Below are 18,066 nucleotides of genomic sequence, written 5' to 3'. Positions count from 1 at the left end.
AGGAATGTAGCATCAGCCCTACCATTTCAACTGAAAGATCTAGATGATGACAGGTTATAAAATTGACTCACCCCAAAGTAACAACAAGTTTAATATCAACTTGGAAAAAAATAATCTTAACATCAAAAAGACTTTGAAAGGTGTAAAGCAATCGTCTTTTGACTGTCAAATAAAGGGTAGTAAAGAGGTAAGACATAAAAGAGGTAACATTCTTGGGGGTTTTGGGGGTGGGGTAGGGTGGGTTCTTTTTTTGTCTTTTTTGGAACTAGGGGTCGAATCCAGGATTTTGCAAATGCAAGGCAGACACTTTGCCACTGAGCTACATCCCAACCCAACATTCTTAATATATAAAGAATAACTCATCATTAAAAGTAGCATAACACATTGATGAATAGAAACTTGAAAAACATCAACCAAAATCTTTTGTTAAATGTATTTTGAGGTTCTGTATACATACTTGATTAAAATCAGCTTATTTGCATCTGTTCTCTATTGGTAGTTTCAAAAAAGGGAACATACTGAACAGTTTTCTTCCTTCATATGTTTTTGGTGGGTGAATGTTGTCATGTTGTTTTGGGTGGGTTTTTAGTTTTAAAAATTTTAGTTGGTTTTGGGGAAAATGTTCAGTTATACAAATGGCCCTTTTATATGGCAGTCTGTATAGTACTAATTTCTGAGAATAAATCATACAAAATAGAATGAAGAATAGAAGTTAGACTATATAGTTAAATTAAAACATTAATATCAAATTGTAAATTATTCTTTATTAGGAGTAACTAAAGAAAAGAATGTATTGATCAACTCTGATATTAAATGTCTCAGACTTTAGAACAGAATAACAAGTATTTTAAAAGCTTTTCTTGTCTTTGTTCTACCACTTCATATTAAGATGCTGAGTATAATATAGAAGTACATATGGAATATAAATATTATGTGAGCATATTATACTATTATGTATAATTGGGCTTCCTCAAGTGATGTTTTTAACAAACTTTTATTATACATACTATACACTATTATTATAGAAATTATTATTTCTGCTTAAAGGTGATTGTATGGTTGGGAAATGCAGATATATTATGTGTAAAATTAAATATTTTTCTAAAAAAGTATAAATCAGATGTTCATGAATTTTGGAAATAAAAATACATAATGCCTAGCTAGTTCTTAAGAGGTAGGCTATATCTTCTGTTTGTCAAAGTATTTACTCTGAATTATTGGTGGAGCTAACTTTTATTGAGGTTTCTCTGTTGCCAGGTACTTTATTACCAAGGTTGCCATCAGAACCGGGAATGACATTACTCACTATCAGGATTGAGAAAATTGGTCTGAAAGATGCTGGACAGTGCATCGATCCCTATATTATAGTTAGTGTAAAGGGTAAATAACTGGCAAATTGCATTATGTTTTTTCTCATATGGGACAAAGTTTTTGACAGGGGATGGTCTTGTATATGTGACAACTTACTTTAATGCATTCTATAATGAGGCAAAATCCTAAAAGAGATCATAACAGAACATAGTTCTGAAAGACTTACAAAATATATTTCCTACTTGCTTTTGAGTTTGTATAGATTTTTGCACTTCAGATTCCAGCTAATGTGCGGACTAAACATACACATTGTCATTAACAGCAGCTACAGCCTTCAGGATGTAGATTAACAATAGCACTCCTCACCTTCTATGGGTGTGTAGTTTTCTACACAAAGCCCCATGTCCTGTTTTCCCATCTCTCCTGCTTCAGCCCCTCTTCTTCCTGTGCTACTGAGGTATCTACATAGGTGAGTCCTACAGAGGCAGATGAAAATCAGGGAACAGGGAAGTAGGGTGCGTCCATAACATTCATGCCCTGAAAGCAATCCTGTGGGATGATGATGTGATTAAGGAATAAATTATACCATTTTACAGAAATTATACCATTTTACAAATGGCTTATTTTAATCTGTAGTTTTGCACCAAAGGAACAGATCAGTGCTGAAAATAAATGGAGGAACTTTTATCAATTGCAGAAATAAAGTCAGATCCATGGGTTCATTAGTGCTAATTAAAAGAAAAATATGACCACAAAGAAAAAGATTTATTTAAAGAACATAATCCACAGCACTAATACTGGTACACTTTTAAATTCCGATGTTACCAGTTATCAAATATATAGTATACTGGAAAATATTTACATTGTTTGATAGACCATTTGTAAAACTGCATACTCATTCAGAAAGTATACTTAAAACACAAAAATATTTAATGATGTTGTAAATGTTAAGTTACCTTTGCATATGTTAAACTGAAATATTTTTATGTAAATATTTTTTAATTATTAAATGTACTAAATTGTTTTTGAGCTTTTTGAGACTCATAAATGAATAACACATAAACACTGAGGAGTTATTAAATGAGTCCATGTTGAATTTGATTAAACTGAGATTTTAAAACCCAGAAAATTAAAACTATATATAACGTACAATCTGGTTGTTGTAAATTCAGGGTATGTTGTAAACAGTATAACCAGAATTTAGATAATATATATGAAAAATTATTCATTAACAAAAGGGTTTTTGTTGGCTGTTCTCATCCATTTTTGGTTCTTAACAGGGAAATTATAAGGTTAGGTTTAAAGGCTTTTCTAAATAAGCCATATACTTGATCAAAGTTAGAAATTGGTGGCAGAGCTCCATTGTGGCAAATTATATACTCCAGATTTTTTTTTTTTGCATAGAAAAATATAGTGGGCTATTCCCTAAGAAAAACATGATTGTTCTTTTTACCACTTCACTATGAAGATCAAGTTTTGTCCACTTGGTCATGTAAAGGCTTCCTTGTCCCCTTCATAGGTCTCCTATCCAGTCTATATTCATTTCTCTCCACATACCCCATGAACTTCAACAACTCTCACATACTTGCTCACACCAAATAGGAATCTCTTAGCCTGAGAATCGCCTCTCAGCTCTTTCCATGCCTCTTTAGGAACTGTAACCTTTGCAGTTTCTAGATTTTCCATCTGTATATGTGAATGCTCATAAGCAGAAACTTATTTGTTTCTCCAGATCTGAATGGCATAGATTTAACTCCTGTGCAAGATACTCCTGTGGCTTCAAGAAAAGAAGATACATATGTTCATTTTAATGTGGACATTGAGCTCCAGAAGCATATTGAAAAATTAACCAAAAGTTTGTAATTATCAGTTATTGACTTCTTAAGGACTTCTTAAGGACAGTATTTATCTGGGTTTGTGTTGATAGTGTACTTAAAACAAGATCTTATGTCACAGAGTTATGAATATTGACTTAAAGAAAGTCAAATCAACAATTTTTTTTTAAATATGAGAATTAGCAGTTGCATTATCTAGTTGTCTAATAATGTGGTTAAATATTATTTGACAGGGAAGTATTTCTCATAATACAGAGTTAAGGAAGCAGGTTCTCTAATAATTACCTTAAGTCCTTTTAGGAACCTAATGATTACTTTCTAACAGTTAAGGAATTATTTTTTTTTCTTTCAATAAGATGCATTGGGTAAAAAGATACTATAACTGGCAGTTAGTTTGTAAGAATATGGAAAGGACAATCTGGGCATGGTGGTTTCAGGAGGGAGAGAAATAAAATATCAAAGGAACTCTTTTAAATTTCTATTCTAATATAGGTGCTTATTGAAACCATTTCTATAGGTACTGCTGATACTTAAGTAACTTCTGTTTTTCTTGTGGTATTTAATATTTTATATTCTTTGGTAGTTTATGATTCTACCTGTGTACATAACTTAACATTCTTGCTATACAATTTTGTTGTACTTTGTAGAATTAAATGATATGGAGAAATGTCACTCAGACATGGTAGAAGATCTTGGAGTGACAGCCACAGTGAGTTATCAACAGTTGTGTCATCAGACTGTTTGACACATGTTACTTTGTAAAATCATAGGCTTCTGGTGACACATAAGAAATGTGTGGTCTCTGGCTTATGTGGTTTGTTTTAATTCCTTAGGTGCATCTATCTTCTTTGAATTCAAACACTACAAGCCTTAAAAAACGTTTACCAGCACCAAGTGTTTTGCTTTCATGGAAATGGATGAGATTAAACCTGGGCCAATTGTAATAGAACTGTAAGTGATATACATATAGGATTCATACTGTTCTAATGGTTACTAGTTCATGTTTCTTCTTAGTCCCTCTTATCTAGGATGTAACATTGGAGTAAATCAATCATCAAAGTATTTTAAACAATCATCATTCTATTGTGGTTACAGATACAAGAAACCCACTAACTTTAAAAGGAAGAAATTGCAGTTATTGACCAAGAAACCACTTTATCTTCATCTACATCAAACTTGGCACAAGGAATGATTCTGACATGAGTAATGTGGAATTTCTGTGAATTTTACCACTCAGTAGAAACCATCATAGCTCTGGGTAGCATATTCATTCTTCAGGAGGCAGGAAGTAAGCCATACCTATAGGCCAGTGAGTCCATTGCAAAGCTGTACCACAGAACTAAAGTCCAGCACCTCATTGTTATGACTCCTTTGGATACAAGGTTTATTGTAGATTTTGAAACATGTTTTTACTTTTCTATTAATTGTGCAATTAATAGTCTTTTTCCTAATTTACCACTGTTCCTACCCTGCTTCCTGGAACAATACTGCTGTGGTAGGTATGCTCATCTTCAAACTTTAAAATACAGCAATAAGAATGTGCTAGAGTTTACACATTTGCTCCAATATGGTCTTTTGATTTGAATTAACTTCAAACTTTTGAATTGAAGTGGGTAGGATAGTACCAGATTGCTTTGAAAGGAAATTGGATCAGTTATGGTCTGTCTTATAGGCTGTTCCTTAGAGCTGGCCTAAATTCACCCTCATCTGATAGTTCTACTTAGAAATAGTGTGCCTTGACCAGATCAATATCTTATATGGGAGTGCCCCCCAGATTGTAACTGTGATTTTTTTCCAGATGACCAGATTGTTTTTCTGAAAGTGAGCATATTTTTAGTCATGTTGATTAGTTGTTCTACATCACATTGCTATTGTTTCTAGGGTTAACATTAATGATTCTAGGGTTAACATTAAAACCATCTCTCTCAGAATAATTACAAATTTTTGGGTGGGTTTAAATCATGTCATCTAAAAATAATTGAGTCAGATGCTAATGAGATACTGCAGGAGCAACTGCTGTTTTTCTGACAACTGACTGTGAAACCTTAAAATCTGCATACCTTGTCTTTATAAAGTGATGAGTATGCAAAATCTGGAAAGATATTCTATTTTTTTAAATATAGGTAGATACAAGTGCCATTTATTTCCTATTTAGATATATTGACATTCATATGAAAATATGCAGGTCATTAGCCTATTATAATTTCACCATTTACATTACTTTTAATGATGAGACATAAATAAAACTTTCATAGTACACAAGGTGGATATTTGATACACAGAACATAAAGATTTGTGAGGAGCTTTTTTGTGGGTTACACGTAGAACCCATGTATTTTAATATTCACTATTTTAAATGAACAATGCATGAAGGGAATACAATACTTGGCCTATTTTTAAGCTAGTGTAAACCCTAATCATACCATCTGTTTGCTTTTTAAAATGAATAACAGTTATTTTAGCCCTTGCACTTCAAGAGATCTAGTCTTTAATTTTTCAGTTGTCTGTTAGGTCAATTTTGGTTACTAGATAAATGTTAATAAAACTATATGAGCCTGAAAGAATTCTCAACCAAATTTAGTCTTTTCTTTCATCTGGATTGAGTTAATTTCACAAGTGCAAAAATAGTTCAGTCTACAGTAGTTCTAGGAAATGAAGAATTTGCCTTAATAAAATGTTCACTCAACTGAAACTCTGAGTAGTCAAAATTTCCAGACTGTAAACTTCTCAAGAGAAGGGCCTCATCTTCTCCATGTCATGAAAACTTTCCAAGGTGCTTGGCAGCACTCTGTACCCTGTGGAGTACTCAGTACCTTTTTGTTTGATATTACTGATGTTTGAAGTTGCTCCCTTAAAATCTACTATTAAAATGTAGCAAAACTGAAACATTGTTCTTTCTGTTTTTTCATAGACTATAAAACATGTATATCAAAGTGATAATTTAAAAAAAAAACAAACCTTTTTTTTTGGTTGTAGATGGACACAGTACCTTTATATTTATATGTGGTGCTGAGGATCAAACCCAGTGCCTCACACACAACCCAAGCCCCTCAAAGTGATCATTTATATGAAGAAACATTTAGCATGTTTCACATAAGAATGCTTTTTTTTAATCTCTATTTATTTATGTGATGCTGAGGATTAAACCCAGGGCCTTGCCTGTACTAGGCAAGTACTCTACCACTGAGCCACAACCCCAGCTGCCACCAAAGAATGGGGTTATATGAAAAAAAGAGGATGCTTTGTATGAATGTCTTTCATCAGCATTAAACAAACTTAAATTGAACACTGTCATTAGTTTAGCTTTAATTCAGACCTGAATGACCAAACCTCCCCCGCCAAAAAGGTGGTTTTATCTTGAAGCAGTTAACACAAAACAATCTGTATCTCACAAATTAGTTGTTTAAATTTACTTTCTAGTGTGGGAGGGGATGAGTCACTGGACAATAATTACAACTATAGCAGTAATACTTTCAGGTTGAAACACTACTGCTTCACAAATAAAATGATTTTAGTAACTAAACTCAAACACAATTTGCTGGAGAGGACTTCTAAAACTTTTGAGATACAAAAGTATAATTGAATCAAGGGACAGTATTCTTTCACAACCGGTATATGGGCAGCTACCTTGGGCTTTGCTACAGAAGTGGTACAATCAGGTGGCTGTAAGGAGAGGCAACTATGGGTGGGTTCAGAATTGCTCAGATAAACTACGTAGAACGCGTTATAGCTTACTAATAGAATAAATACAAAAAAGGCTTTAGAGGGAAAACTACTGTTGCTTTGAATAAAAAAATAAATCCGCCTTTCCTTGAAAATCTATCTTCCTAGCTGACATCACCTTTATTTAAATTCTATTTTAAAATTAGAAGTTATAGTAACTTCAGCATTGCCTTGTGTCCTGTAGAGGTTGAAAGATACATTCAAAATTGGTGTTTGTGACTTAAATTTTATTTTACATGGTTAAAAATGGCATAAGCTATTATATGGTTTTCCTCTTACACACAGATGCTGCTTCTGATATTAAATGGAGGCTATGTAGATTGAATTCTTCCTAACGGACTCAAATTCTTTTTGATTCTGAGTCATCTTCAGTAGTTTAGAGATTTTGTTTCACAGAGATTTTGTTTCACACTGAAGCTTTTGCCCCTATTTTGAGAACACTTAGGGGACATAAAAAGAACAATGATATGTTCTAGGTTTCAACAATCCTATTACTTTCTAGAACTTTAAAGAATGGAAGCATATGGTCCAGCAGTAAACAAAAGTACCAGGCTTTTATAATTTTATTTAAATCTTAAACCTCTTAAAATGTACTGTTAAAATTGCTGTAATTAAAATTACAGCTCTGGAGAGCTAGTTCTTAGAAACATTGTTTTAAAGACAGTAGTTACAGATTCAGGACTTGCTTTAATTGATTTTTAAATAAAATATATTTGAGTATCTGTAAAAAAAAAGAATTTAATTCAGCTCATAGTTGCTGATTAAAGACATTATAAGCCTTAGAGTTTCATTCATTCTTTCTCAGAGGATTATACTTTTCTAATTTTTTTATCATATTCCTTGAAAATCAGTGGCAAGGTATGGGAAAGAGAAGAGTGTGTGTGTACATTTTTTTTAAAGAGAAATTTCATTATTTTTTATAGACACAACATACCACTCTATATTTTACTGTTATAATGCAATAATGGCAAAAGCAGTAGAACTTCAGGTCAAACAACTCTTGCTACTAATGTAAACTCATTCTCAGAAAACCATTCTCACATGGACAGTGGTTAGAAAAAAGTACATGAATGTGCTACAAAAATAGAGCCACAAGACTTCTCACAAGTAAAAGAAATTCCTCTGTATAAGTCCACAGTTGACCAAGGTCCAGCCTCCTTAACAGTGAGCAACAGGAAATATGCTGCCAAGTCACCATCTTCAGTTCTGAGAGTGAGTTTACATGCTTCCCCAATGGCACAAAGTCTCATGACGATCCAATGAATCAACAGACACTTGGGAAATATTAATAAACATTTTTTTATGAACTATTACAACAAAGAACTTCAGCAAGAAGGAAAATGAAGTTTATGATCTTTGAGTAAACATTTTTAGCGTAACAGTCTCTGCGACCAGATATTTAAAGAGAAAAATCAAGCTTATAAAACACCATTTCTCTGTTATCAACTGGAATACACTAAAAATAGGATACTGGAAATACATGTTCTTAAAGCATTTCCACAGGAAATGTCCATAATTATGACATTCTAAATCATTTAGCAATTGTATATGCTACATTAACTAAAACAAAGGTATTTCTTATTGCACATTTTAAAGTTGGAAGGATACTCTACTTTAAGTGGGGGATATTTAGGGGGAAAATATTTTGGCTCCAAATGTATACTGTGCCAAGGCAGCTTCATTCTAAAAACATAAACCATTTAAAATAAACTTTTATATTTTGAAGCCAATAATCCTTCAACACAATGAATAGTTCATAGTCCACTTTCTGACTAAGTGTCAGAGGTTAATTTTATGGGCCCTGTTTTAAGGCCTGTGAACAACCCTCACTACTCTGAGAATCAGGTGTAGGTGGAGGCTCATCTTTAAAGCCTGAAGACATTAAGTCTTTTGCAGCAGTTGGTGGCCCATAGACTTGGGGACCATGAGCTGGAGGTGGTAATGGGGCACCAGGAATGAAGTACTCTCTTGGTCCAAATGAGCCTAAAGGTCTAAATGGTGCAGGTCCTGGAAAAAAATTACGAGGGTCAAAAGGCAAATCCCATTGTCCAGGTGGAACACCTGGTGCATATTCTCTGAAGCCTATTGGTGGATGCATAACAGGACCTGGAAAATAAAAAGGAAGTTATGTAAATACCCAGAAATTTCTGAACTTGGGTGATTTCAAGTATGTTAATATAGTCTTTAATTTCTCCCAAGCCTAGAACATCAACTGGTGAACATCCTGACTTGCCAGATGAGGCAAACTGAAATGGAACAAGTTTAGGTTATAGCCTGGCCAACCAGCCATGAAGCAACATATTAAGGATTTAAACATGGCTCTACCTAGCTCCAGGCTTATCTTTTTTCTTTCCCTACTATATAATTGCAGAATTATTTCTATCTCACAAGAGCTCCATTTATATTTGGAAGTACTATATTACCATGACAAGATGATAGATTATGAAATAAGAACTTTATTACATCAAAGAAATTTTGATAAAAGGAAATCCCACTATTTATTACTGTATCCATTAAAAATTCATGAAGTATTTCAGAATGGACTTTACACATGCCATCAGAATCAAGGTGCATGCCCTCCTGGAAAAGGCCTTCCACAGCCACCTAATTAAATCAGCAACATTTATTAGGTCACTGTTAAATCCTCCTCTTTAACACTTCCCTCTGACTTTTCTCAAGGTAAGGAGGGTTTGACTTTTCCTTTTCTATATTCTATAACCTACTGCTTATGCTTCCACTATGGGTGATTACAAACTTTATGCTATAGGATTTTCATATCTGTGACAAAATTTTAAGTTATGGCATGTGTCTCATCCACCTTTCCATCTATTGCAGTGCATATCAACATATTTTCAACAAACATCTGCAGAAGTAATATTTCTGGCTTTTCTCTATATAGCCCCTTATCCTTGTCTATGAGATAGCTATTGCCTATCTCAGTATAAGATTATGTAGTGTCCCATATGTCCCAGAAAACTGGAGGAAAAGTTAAAATGTACTCAGCTGTATCCTTTCATTGTTAAGACCTGAGATAGCAACAAACTGTTTTAGCAAGCAATATAAATGAAAGATGAATGTGATTTATAAGTCAATCACTACTGTTCAGATCATCATACCAAATGGTGGAGGAATTGGCCGAGGCCCAAAAGGCCCACCGAGCTGAAATGGCGGTCCATACCAAAAGGGAGGTGGTGGAGGCCGTCCCATCGGGGGTCCCATAGGGGGGCCCATGAAGGGTACCCCTGAGAAAGGAGGGGGCCTTTTCATAGCCATATTAACCTGCAATTTAAGATTTGAAAGCAGTTAAAAGTTTTAAAATTCCTATGTATTAAGACAAAGTACCAACACCGATAAAAGCTAAAACTCAAAACAGGCACCTGTCCACAGAACACCATCAGTGCAACAAAACTCTACCCACCCCTCCTGTGTATTCCCACTGACAGCTTACAGAAGTTAGAAGGATTCCACAAGAGGGAGAAGTTTGTTACTGATTATATCTGCACAGGAAAGGGAAAGGCAAGAGGACTGACAGAGGTTATTAACAGAGGTGATTTCTGACCAGTATGTCATGCTGTATTCACTACAACCTATTTCAAAGGGAGTCCCCCCTCCCCATCACTTCCCTTTCATCACAATAGCTCATTACTTCCATATTAAGAATGAACAGAATAAAATGAAAAATCCATTCTCTACCCATGTAATAATAGCTACTATTCAGAGTATCTTCAGTAAGTCTTTCATATATTATTCAACCTCTGAGATCTTTAAGTAGACTGTCTTGTTTTAAGTAAGAGGGAACAAAAGCAAATGGATTATCATAATTGTTGAAGGCCACACTGCATATTAAAGGGTCTCAATCCCAGGTTTGCCTCCAAGCCATGCTTTTCCCACCTCTACTCCTCTCTAACAACTGGTCTTTGCTCTCTTTTAAATATTCTACTACAAAGGGGTTTGGGGGTCTTATCTAAGCTGCCCTTAGATTGCTCCAGAGATGTATATTCCTGGAATATGTATACACTGGAACTTGAGAAGTATTTTCCAACACAATGCTATATACACAAATTAGGAAGACAAGGCTTTAATATTTACTTTCATTTACTGTACACCATTTGAGATATTGATTTATCATTTCCTATGAGTAGTGGGTTTGAAACTAAACAATTAAAAAATTATTTTATTATAGAGCTGCAGAAGACCTACCAGATATAATAACAACACAGTTACAAGAGAATACACTTATGTGAACAAATGAGACCATTGCTTGGGACTGGCTCAAGAGGTCATTTCAGATTATCACTGTTGCACTGAAACAGTATTTCACTTTCAGAAAATCTGATACCAATCTAATTCAAATCACTCAAAATAGGGTTTGCTCAAATGGAGGAATTCTTAAATAGCATTATTCCAAACAAAAATAAAAATGATGAATTATATAATTTATAATGAATTTACTTTGCCTTAGAACATTCAACACAAAACACCATATAAAGTTAGAGTAATAACTTTTCACATTCTGTAGTTCATTATAGTTGTACACACTTAAGCCACATTTCCAAGTTAAGGAGAAAAGTAAGCTCAATATTGCATGCAGTTTAAAGCAACAAGATCAGTGTCATGCTCTGAATATCCTTCCCAGAAATGCACAGAATAAAACCCAATTCAGTTCTCAACCTCTAAGTACTTACTCCAACTGGATGCTCAGTCAAAGAAGTAATGCTAGAAACTGAGGGGGTCTCAGGTTCTTGGGGAACAGTTTGCTTTTTAAAAACCAAATGGGATAGTACAAATAGAACACAAAGAAGGATAAAGCAAAGAGCAAGTACTGTAGGAAAGCTACATGTTCCTGCACAACCACGTGATTCACAGTAACTACAGAACTTACCTTGCCCTCATCCGTCACCTTAGCTGGAGAAGAACTTCTGGAGCTGCTGTTCATGTGAGCTGGAACACATCCTGGGTCTGTTAGAGATCAAAGAATGGATTCAGACTTATTCTAACATGAAAAGAATAAAAATCCTGCATCCACAATTACAGATTCTTTGAAATTACTTGGTCTCTTTACCAGAGGCAACGGGTTTCCCAGATGCCTCAGAAGACCATTGAGTACGAGGTAAAGGTCCATCCATTGACCCTTGGGAAAGAAAGATCAGAGCCCTTGTATGTATTTTTCAGAAGAAATAAACCACTGGTGGACAGGTCAGGGTTCAACAATAACTAGAAAGCAACATTAAAAATGGGTTGCCCAGGGGTTGGGGTCATAGCTCAGTTGTAGAGTGTTTGCTTAGCATGTGTGAGGCACTGGGTTTGATTCTCAGCACCACACCATCTACAATTAAAAATATTTTTTTTAAAAAATGGGTTGCCCAATACGTAAATCACAATTTATGAAGAGACTTAAGTAAAAGAAAGAACTGCCTTGGGTTTATAGAACAGCAAATTAATACGTACTGGTCCTAAACTTTTAGCTATAGACTTGAAGTATGTGTAGGTTGGCTTTTTCTTGAGTCTGTATAACCTGACTTCCAATCTTACCAAGACTACAGTCCTATTTAGAATTGGAAATAAGACTCAGCATTTCATATTGGAAATATGTATGCTACATAAAGTTTAAAGCTACTTTTATAATATTTGGGAAAGGAACACCATAGAGATTTAATTTAAAGATAAAGGTTTACACTTCACAGTGTAAAATTTAAAAGAAAAAAACAATACAGGGACCTCCAGAAAAAAAAAATGTTTTCTATTCTAGAACAGATTTTACAGAAATCATTCACTAAGATAAAGTAAGAAATTATCTTCTATATATTGTACAGGCCCAAATTCTATGTTTTCATTAGAATATTCAAAAGGGAAAAAAAACCAAAACCTTGAAGCAGTTTACTATAAATCAACATGTGAATGCTCACCAAATCCATTTCTAGGCATATCTCTTTGATTAAGAGTAGCAGAAGGAGGTCTCCCAGCTGGCTCTGCTGTCAGTGGAGGGGAACATTCTCCACCACTCACGGGGGATGGACCAAAAGAGCCATTATGGCTCAGTGGACCTAAAGACAACAATGCCGTGTTACTACTTTAAGGCAGCCTTCTCCCTGACACCAACCCCCACACCTCCCGCTTTAGCAAATCATTCAGATTATTTCATAACCTTTACGCACAGAAATAAAAAGTAATTTACATACATTCTGCACCAAGAAATAAAATTGCTCCTTTTACAAAATGCTCCCTACCTCTCCGAGGAGGATTTTGTAAATTTGGTCTCCCCGGCATTGGTTTTACAATCACAGGTTCATCTTGCCGCATTGCCATCTTTTGGGTCATTTCCAGTAGTCTTGAATATTGAGAAAGAATGGGCTGAATTATGAAACAGCAATCATAGATAATATCTAGCATAACCTTAAAACACTATAAAACATACAGTAAGACACAAAAATCACATACTTCTGTCTCAAATTAGCAGCTTCCCTTTTCTCTTCAGCTATAGCTCTTTCTGCAGAACTAGCTTTGAGCTATTAAAGAGAAAATATTCAAATTCAGTTGCGGTAGGCTATGCAAAAAATAAAGAAAAGGGGGAAAAAATCTTACCCAATTATCATGAGCTTTCTTCTCATGCATAGCAATCTGAAAAAGACAACACATTAAAAAAATGTTTTTAGGGACTCATTATAATAGCCTATAATTGTCTGTATTAGATATCAAAGAATTCTGCAACTACAGGACAGTATTAATTACTACCTGGTTTTTAAATGAGCGCTCAGTTTTCTGTAATTCTTCTTCCAACTCTTCATTTCTCCGCCTAAGAATTACAACAATTGAATAAAATTTGAAACATTCTGACCATTTTCCCTTTATTCCATCAGCTATACTTTTAAAGACTTTTATCATACATAAGAAAAACATTTCTATAGTTATATGAATCCAGTGTGATCAAAACTAATACTACAGGCCAGGTGCAATGCCACATGCCAGTAATCCCAATGATTGGGAAGCTGAGGCAGGAGGATCACAAGTTCGAGGTCAGTCTCAGCAATTAAGTGGGAACCTATGCAACTGAGAACCTGTCTCAAAGTAAAAAAAAAAGGTCTAAGGATGTAGCTTAGTAGTAAAGCACCAAAAATAAATAAATAAATAAATAAATAAATAAATAAATAAATAAATAAATAAATAAATAAATAAATAAAATAAAAACCTAATACTAATAACTTCTTTATCATTTAATTGCTAGAGATTCTGAATTGATAAATTATAATTTATAATTATAACTTAACTGTTCATCAGTGTGTTCTCAAGTAATTCTGCTAGAAATATCTTCCTCCTTAAAACTTTTTTTCTTTTTTTCAAATTATATCCATAGAAGATTTCCAAGGTCTATCAAATGCCACACTTTTGTGGGTCTTGATATAACACACCGCAAACTGATTTCTTAAAGAATTACTACAACATACAAAACCCCCAGAACTGTTTGCATTGACCAAGTTCCCTATGGTCTTGCCCATTGGGTACAAGTAAATTTTTGTTAACATTTTTCATTTGTTAAGTTGAAATTTATTTTTTCTCCTGTGTGAATTGAATGTGTTCATATCCTCTCGTTATTTATACTTCCATGCTATTTTCTTCTATCTACATAATGTAAAAAAAAAGATTAAATAGAAAGCTAACACTAATTCATTAGACATTGACAGCCTCCTTTAGAAACTGAACTCACTTGTAATTTTTAACTTCCTGTACAGCGGAAACCACCTTTTCATCTGCAGCTGACAGCTGCTGCTCTTTTTCTAGTCTCTCACATTCTTCTTGACTCAGTTTCCTAAAATAAAGCCAGTTATCAAATCAAAAGTTTTCCTTTGTGAATATCACTTCCCACAATTCTATAAAATGCTTAGGCACATAACATGGGAATTCAAACCTGCAATTTCATAAATCAAACTCTGGCAAATCACATACATTTTCTAACTTCTCCTCTTAATTCTCTACTTACCAGTAAATAAAATAAATGTGAAAACAACATGTGCCCCAAGGGCAAGTCTCCTGTGTGTAAGATGATAAAAACTCACTTTACTTCAATGTGGAAGATCAGGACTGATCAACCTAACATAATTAAACATATTAGGATAAAGCAGGGGATAATTCTTTTCTAGTTTCTGCCATGGGTAGGACACTAAGTTTATCTTTGTCATGGAGGAACTCTTTTCTCAATCCAAGACTGGTACCATAATAAAGATATAGTCAGTCAAAGAAAAAATCTTCTAGAATATGTCTTTTAGCTATGCAATTAACCACAGAACATTTTTCACACTTTAGATATCTATTTCAAAAGAATTGTAAATTAAGCAAAAAGACAAATCTGAGTTTTGATAATGTCTATCAACCAGAAAAAGAAGCCAAACTTACCCACTATCAGAGTATTATCTACTGACAAGTTTTAACTCTGATCATGAAACTCAAGATGTTCATCTACTGACACAAAGGTAGCCACATTTAATGATTTAAAAAATACTATTTTCTGCTATCCTTGTACTACTTTAGCCATAGTTCCAATTCAAAAGATAATTAACTTGAAACTTAATTTTCCATAAATCAGAAGAACTACAGTAAAAAAAGGATTACTGATACCAAACAGAAAAAGGGGATTATATATTCTTATATAGCTTCTCATTTAATTCTTCAGCAAGTATTTTATGAGTGGCTATAATATACTAGTTACCTTGTAAGATGCTAAAGAATAAAAGAGCTCACTGTTTCAGGTATAAATGATGCCTCAATGAATATAATAATTTTCCCCACTGGCTTAAGAAGGAATATGGAGAAAACTGAATCTTGAAGAAAAGAGAGAATTTTGTTTCCAATTATCAAAGAGTTAGTCTGAGAGCACTAAGAACAATCCAAACATCTTTATAAGAATATAAAATTGTGTTTGAAGGGATCCAAGCTAAAAAGTCAGTGAAGATATATGTATGTGGCCAAGATCCATTAGAAAAAGAAATCTCAGAATTACAAGTAAGGCTGGCACTTTAAGGTACTTTTCTCCTATTGAAGATAACACAAAGATATGAGTCTGAACCAAGCCTTCATTAAATTTTTGGGCTTAGAGGAAAAAAGAGGCTACCAATAAAGGGACCCTTAATAAAAGCCCTAGCCTTTGAGTTTAGATTAGAAAGTACTGCACACTTAAGTTATGAACAGGCAAAAAATCCAAAAGGAACAATACTGAAACATTGAAAAGACAAGTCATTTTTGAATTATCTTAATTGCTAAGTTTAAAGTGACAATCTTACTAAAGTAACCTCAACACTTTTCTATAAGAAGATAACTTCGTCTCATCTATAATTATCACAACAATGTTGGCCAATCAAAACTGACCAGGCACTCCATAAGACAAAATTCTGTGAGAAAAAATCCCACAGAAAAGTGGTATATAAGAAGCAGTGAGTTCCAAAGCCAATAGTAGCTAATTCCCAGTCATCTTTATCCCCTGCAGTCCTTTATTCAGACCTTTTGTTCTCACCCAGACTCTTCCTGTACTCTTGTCTAATGTGCAGGCAACTCACTGTCTCACAACCCAAGTGCCTGGCTAGGGAGGGTTATCCACACATGTTTTAAAACCACTGTGGTTTATATAGTCAAAAAAGTAAAGTCAAGATTATGAATTTCAGGGCTGGGAATATAGTTTAGTTGGTAGAGTGCTGCCTTGCATGCACAAGGCTCTGGGTTCAAACCCCAGCACCACAAAAGAGGAAAAAAAAGATTATGAATTTTGTCAAAGGATTAGAAACTATAAAACCAAGAAATAGTTGGGTGTGGTGACCTACCTACAGTCGAAGATACTCAGGAGGCAGAGGCAGAATTATGAGATTAAAGATAGCTTGGAAAGCAGTAAGACCCTAGTCCCTTATGAGAAAGAGCAAGGAGTCTGGGGAGGTAGCTCAATAGTAGAGCACATGGCTCAAGGTCCTGGGTTTGAGCTGTAGTACTGAAATAGGACTGGGGTTGTGGCTCAGTGGTGAAGCACGGGCCCCACATGTGTGGGGCAATGGGATCAGTCCTCAACACCACATAAAATAAATAAAATATTGTGTCGGGCTGGGGATGTGGCTCAAGCGGTAGCGTGCTCTCCTGGCATGCGTGCAGCCTGGGTTCAATCCTCAGCACCTCATACAAACAAACATGTTGTGTCTGCCAAAAACTAAAAAATAAATATTAAAATTCTCTTTCTCTCTCTCTTAAAAAAATCCTATAAAAATAAAATATTGTGTCCATCTACAACTAAAATAATATTTTAAACCCTGAATTTTTTAAAATCCTAAACTCAATGAATGATTTTAGCAGCAGATTTGGGAAGTAAAATAAATCCTAGCGCTTTTAACACAGGTCAGAAGAAAATAACCAGAAGAAGTAAACCCAGAATGTAGGAGACAGGGGAAATCAAATTCTAATATGCATTATTATAATCAGAAGAGAGAATGAGGTAAAATCAACATTTAGAAAAAGACTCGAAAATTCAAGAAGTGTTTAATGGTCCCAAACAACATAAATGCAAGAGGAAAAGTGGGTGGGGTGGGGAAAACTACACCTAGGCACTTCCCAATACAACTGTTAAAAAAACAGAGAAAGGACTACAGAAACTAGGGGAGGGATAAGACCAAACAACAATGATAATGGACTCCTTAAAGAAAAAATTTAAAACAGATGGTAATTAATTGGATATTTTAAAATTGCTAAAACTAAGTAACAGTCAAAATTCAGTAGCCAAAAGAAAGATCCTTTAAAAATGGAAACTGGTTTTAACTCTAATCATGAAGTTCATGTCAACCTAATACAGATTATAAAGGTAGCAATATTTAGTGAATAAAATACTATTCTCTGTTTATCCTTGTACTACCTTTGATACACTAATCAAATCTATCATTAAAGGACAATGTTCAAATAGAATGAAAATAATTTCAAATAAGAAACCAACAGTGTAGAATGCAGAACTACAGAAACTTTAAATATGTGTATAAATTGAATGAATGTCTTGTGGAGTTCACAGTATATGAAGTACTAACATACAATGCCACAACAGTTATCTGATTCAGGAGCTACTTAAATCCCATAAAAAAAAATAAACCTATTAATCTATGTCAGGTTTTTATTAAATCCAGAATATATACCATGGCCTTTAAAATATGAGAAGATGAATAAAATTATAATTATATAATTA

At 34.2% G+C, this 18,066-nt stretch overlaps 1 protein-coding gene across 1 annotated transcript in view; it reads right to left on the bottom strand.

Moving 5' to 3' along the window:
* Positions 1-8,661: 8,661 nt before the first annotated feature.
* LOC143386426 (transport and Golgi organization protein 1 homolog) overlaps positions 8,662-18,066 on the bottom strand; it is a 75,628-nt gene continuing 66,223 nt past the window's right edge. Inside the window, exons 17-27 of the mRNA XM_077107961.1 lie at positions 14,572-14,673; positions 13,602-13,662; positions 13,452-13,487; positions 13,308-13,375; positions 13,097-13,197; positions 12,776-12,913; positions 11,932-12,000; positions 11,752-11,828; positions 11,555-11,626; positions 9,986-10,148; positions 8,662-8,975 (exon numbers count right to left, since the gene is read on the bottom strand). Of these exons, the coding sequence (XP_076964076.1) occupies positions 8,662-8,975; positions 9,986-10,148; positions 11,555-11,626; positions 11,752-11,828; positions 11,932-12,000; positions 12,776-12,913; positions 13,097-13,197; positions 13,308-13,375; positions 13,452-13,487; positions 13,602-13,662; positions 14,572-14,673 (1,201 nt within the window). The remainder of the gene's footprint in view (positions 8,976-9,985; positions 10,149-11,554; positions 11,627-11,751; positions 11,829-11,931; positions 12,001-12,775; positions 12,914-13,096; positions 13,198-13,307; positions 13,376-13,451; positions 13,488-13,601; positions 13,663-14,571; positions 14,674-18,066) is intronic.

The sequence above is a fragment of the Callospermophilus lateralis genome, unplaced genomic scaffold, assembly GCF_048772815.1.
Source record: "Callospermophilus lateralis isolate mCalLat2 unplaced genomic scaffold, mCalLat2.hap1 Scaffold_101, whole genome shotgun sequence".
NCBI lineage: Eukaryota > Metazoa > Chordata > Mammalia > Rodentia > Sciuridae > Callospermophilus > Callospermophilus lateralis.
Note: the sequence above shows the minus strand (reverse complement) of the source record. Positions and strands in the feature narration are given on the sequence as shown.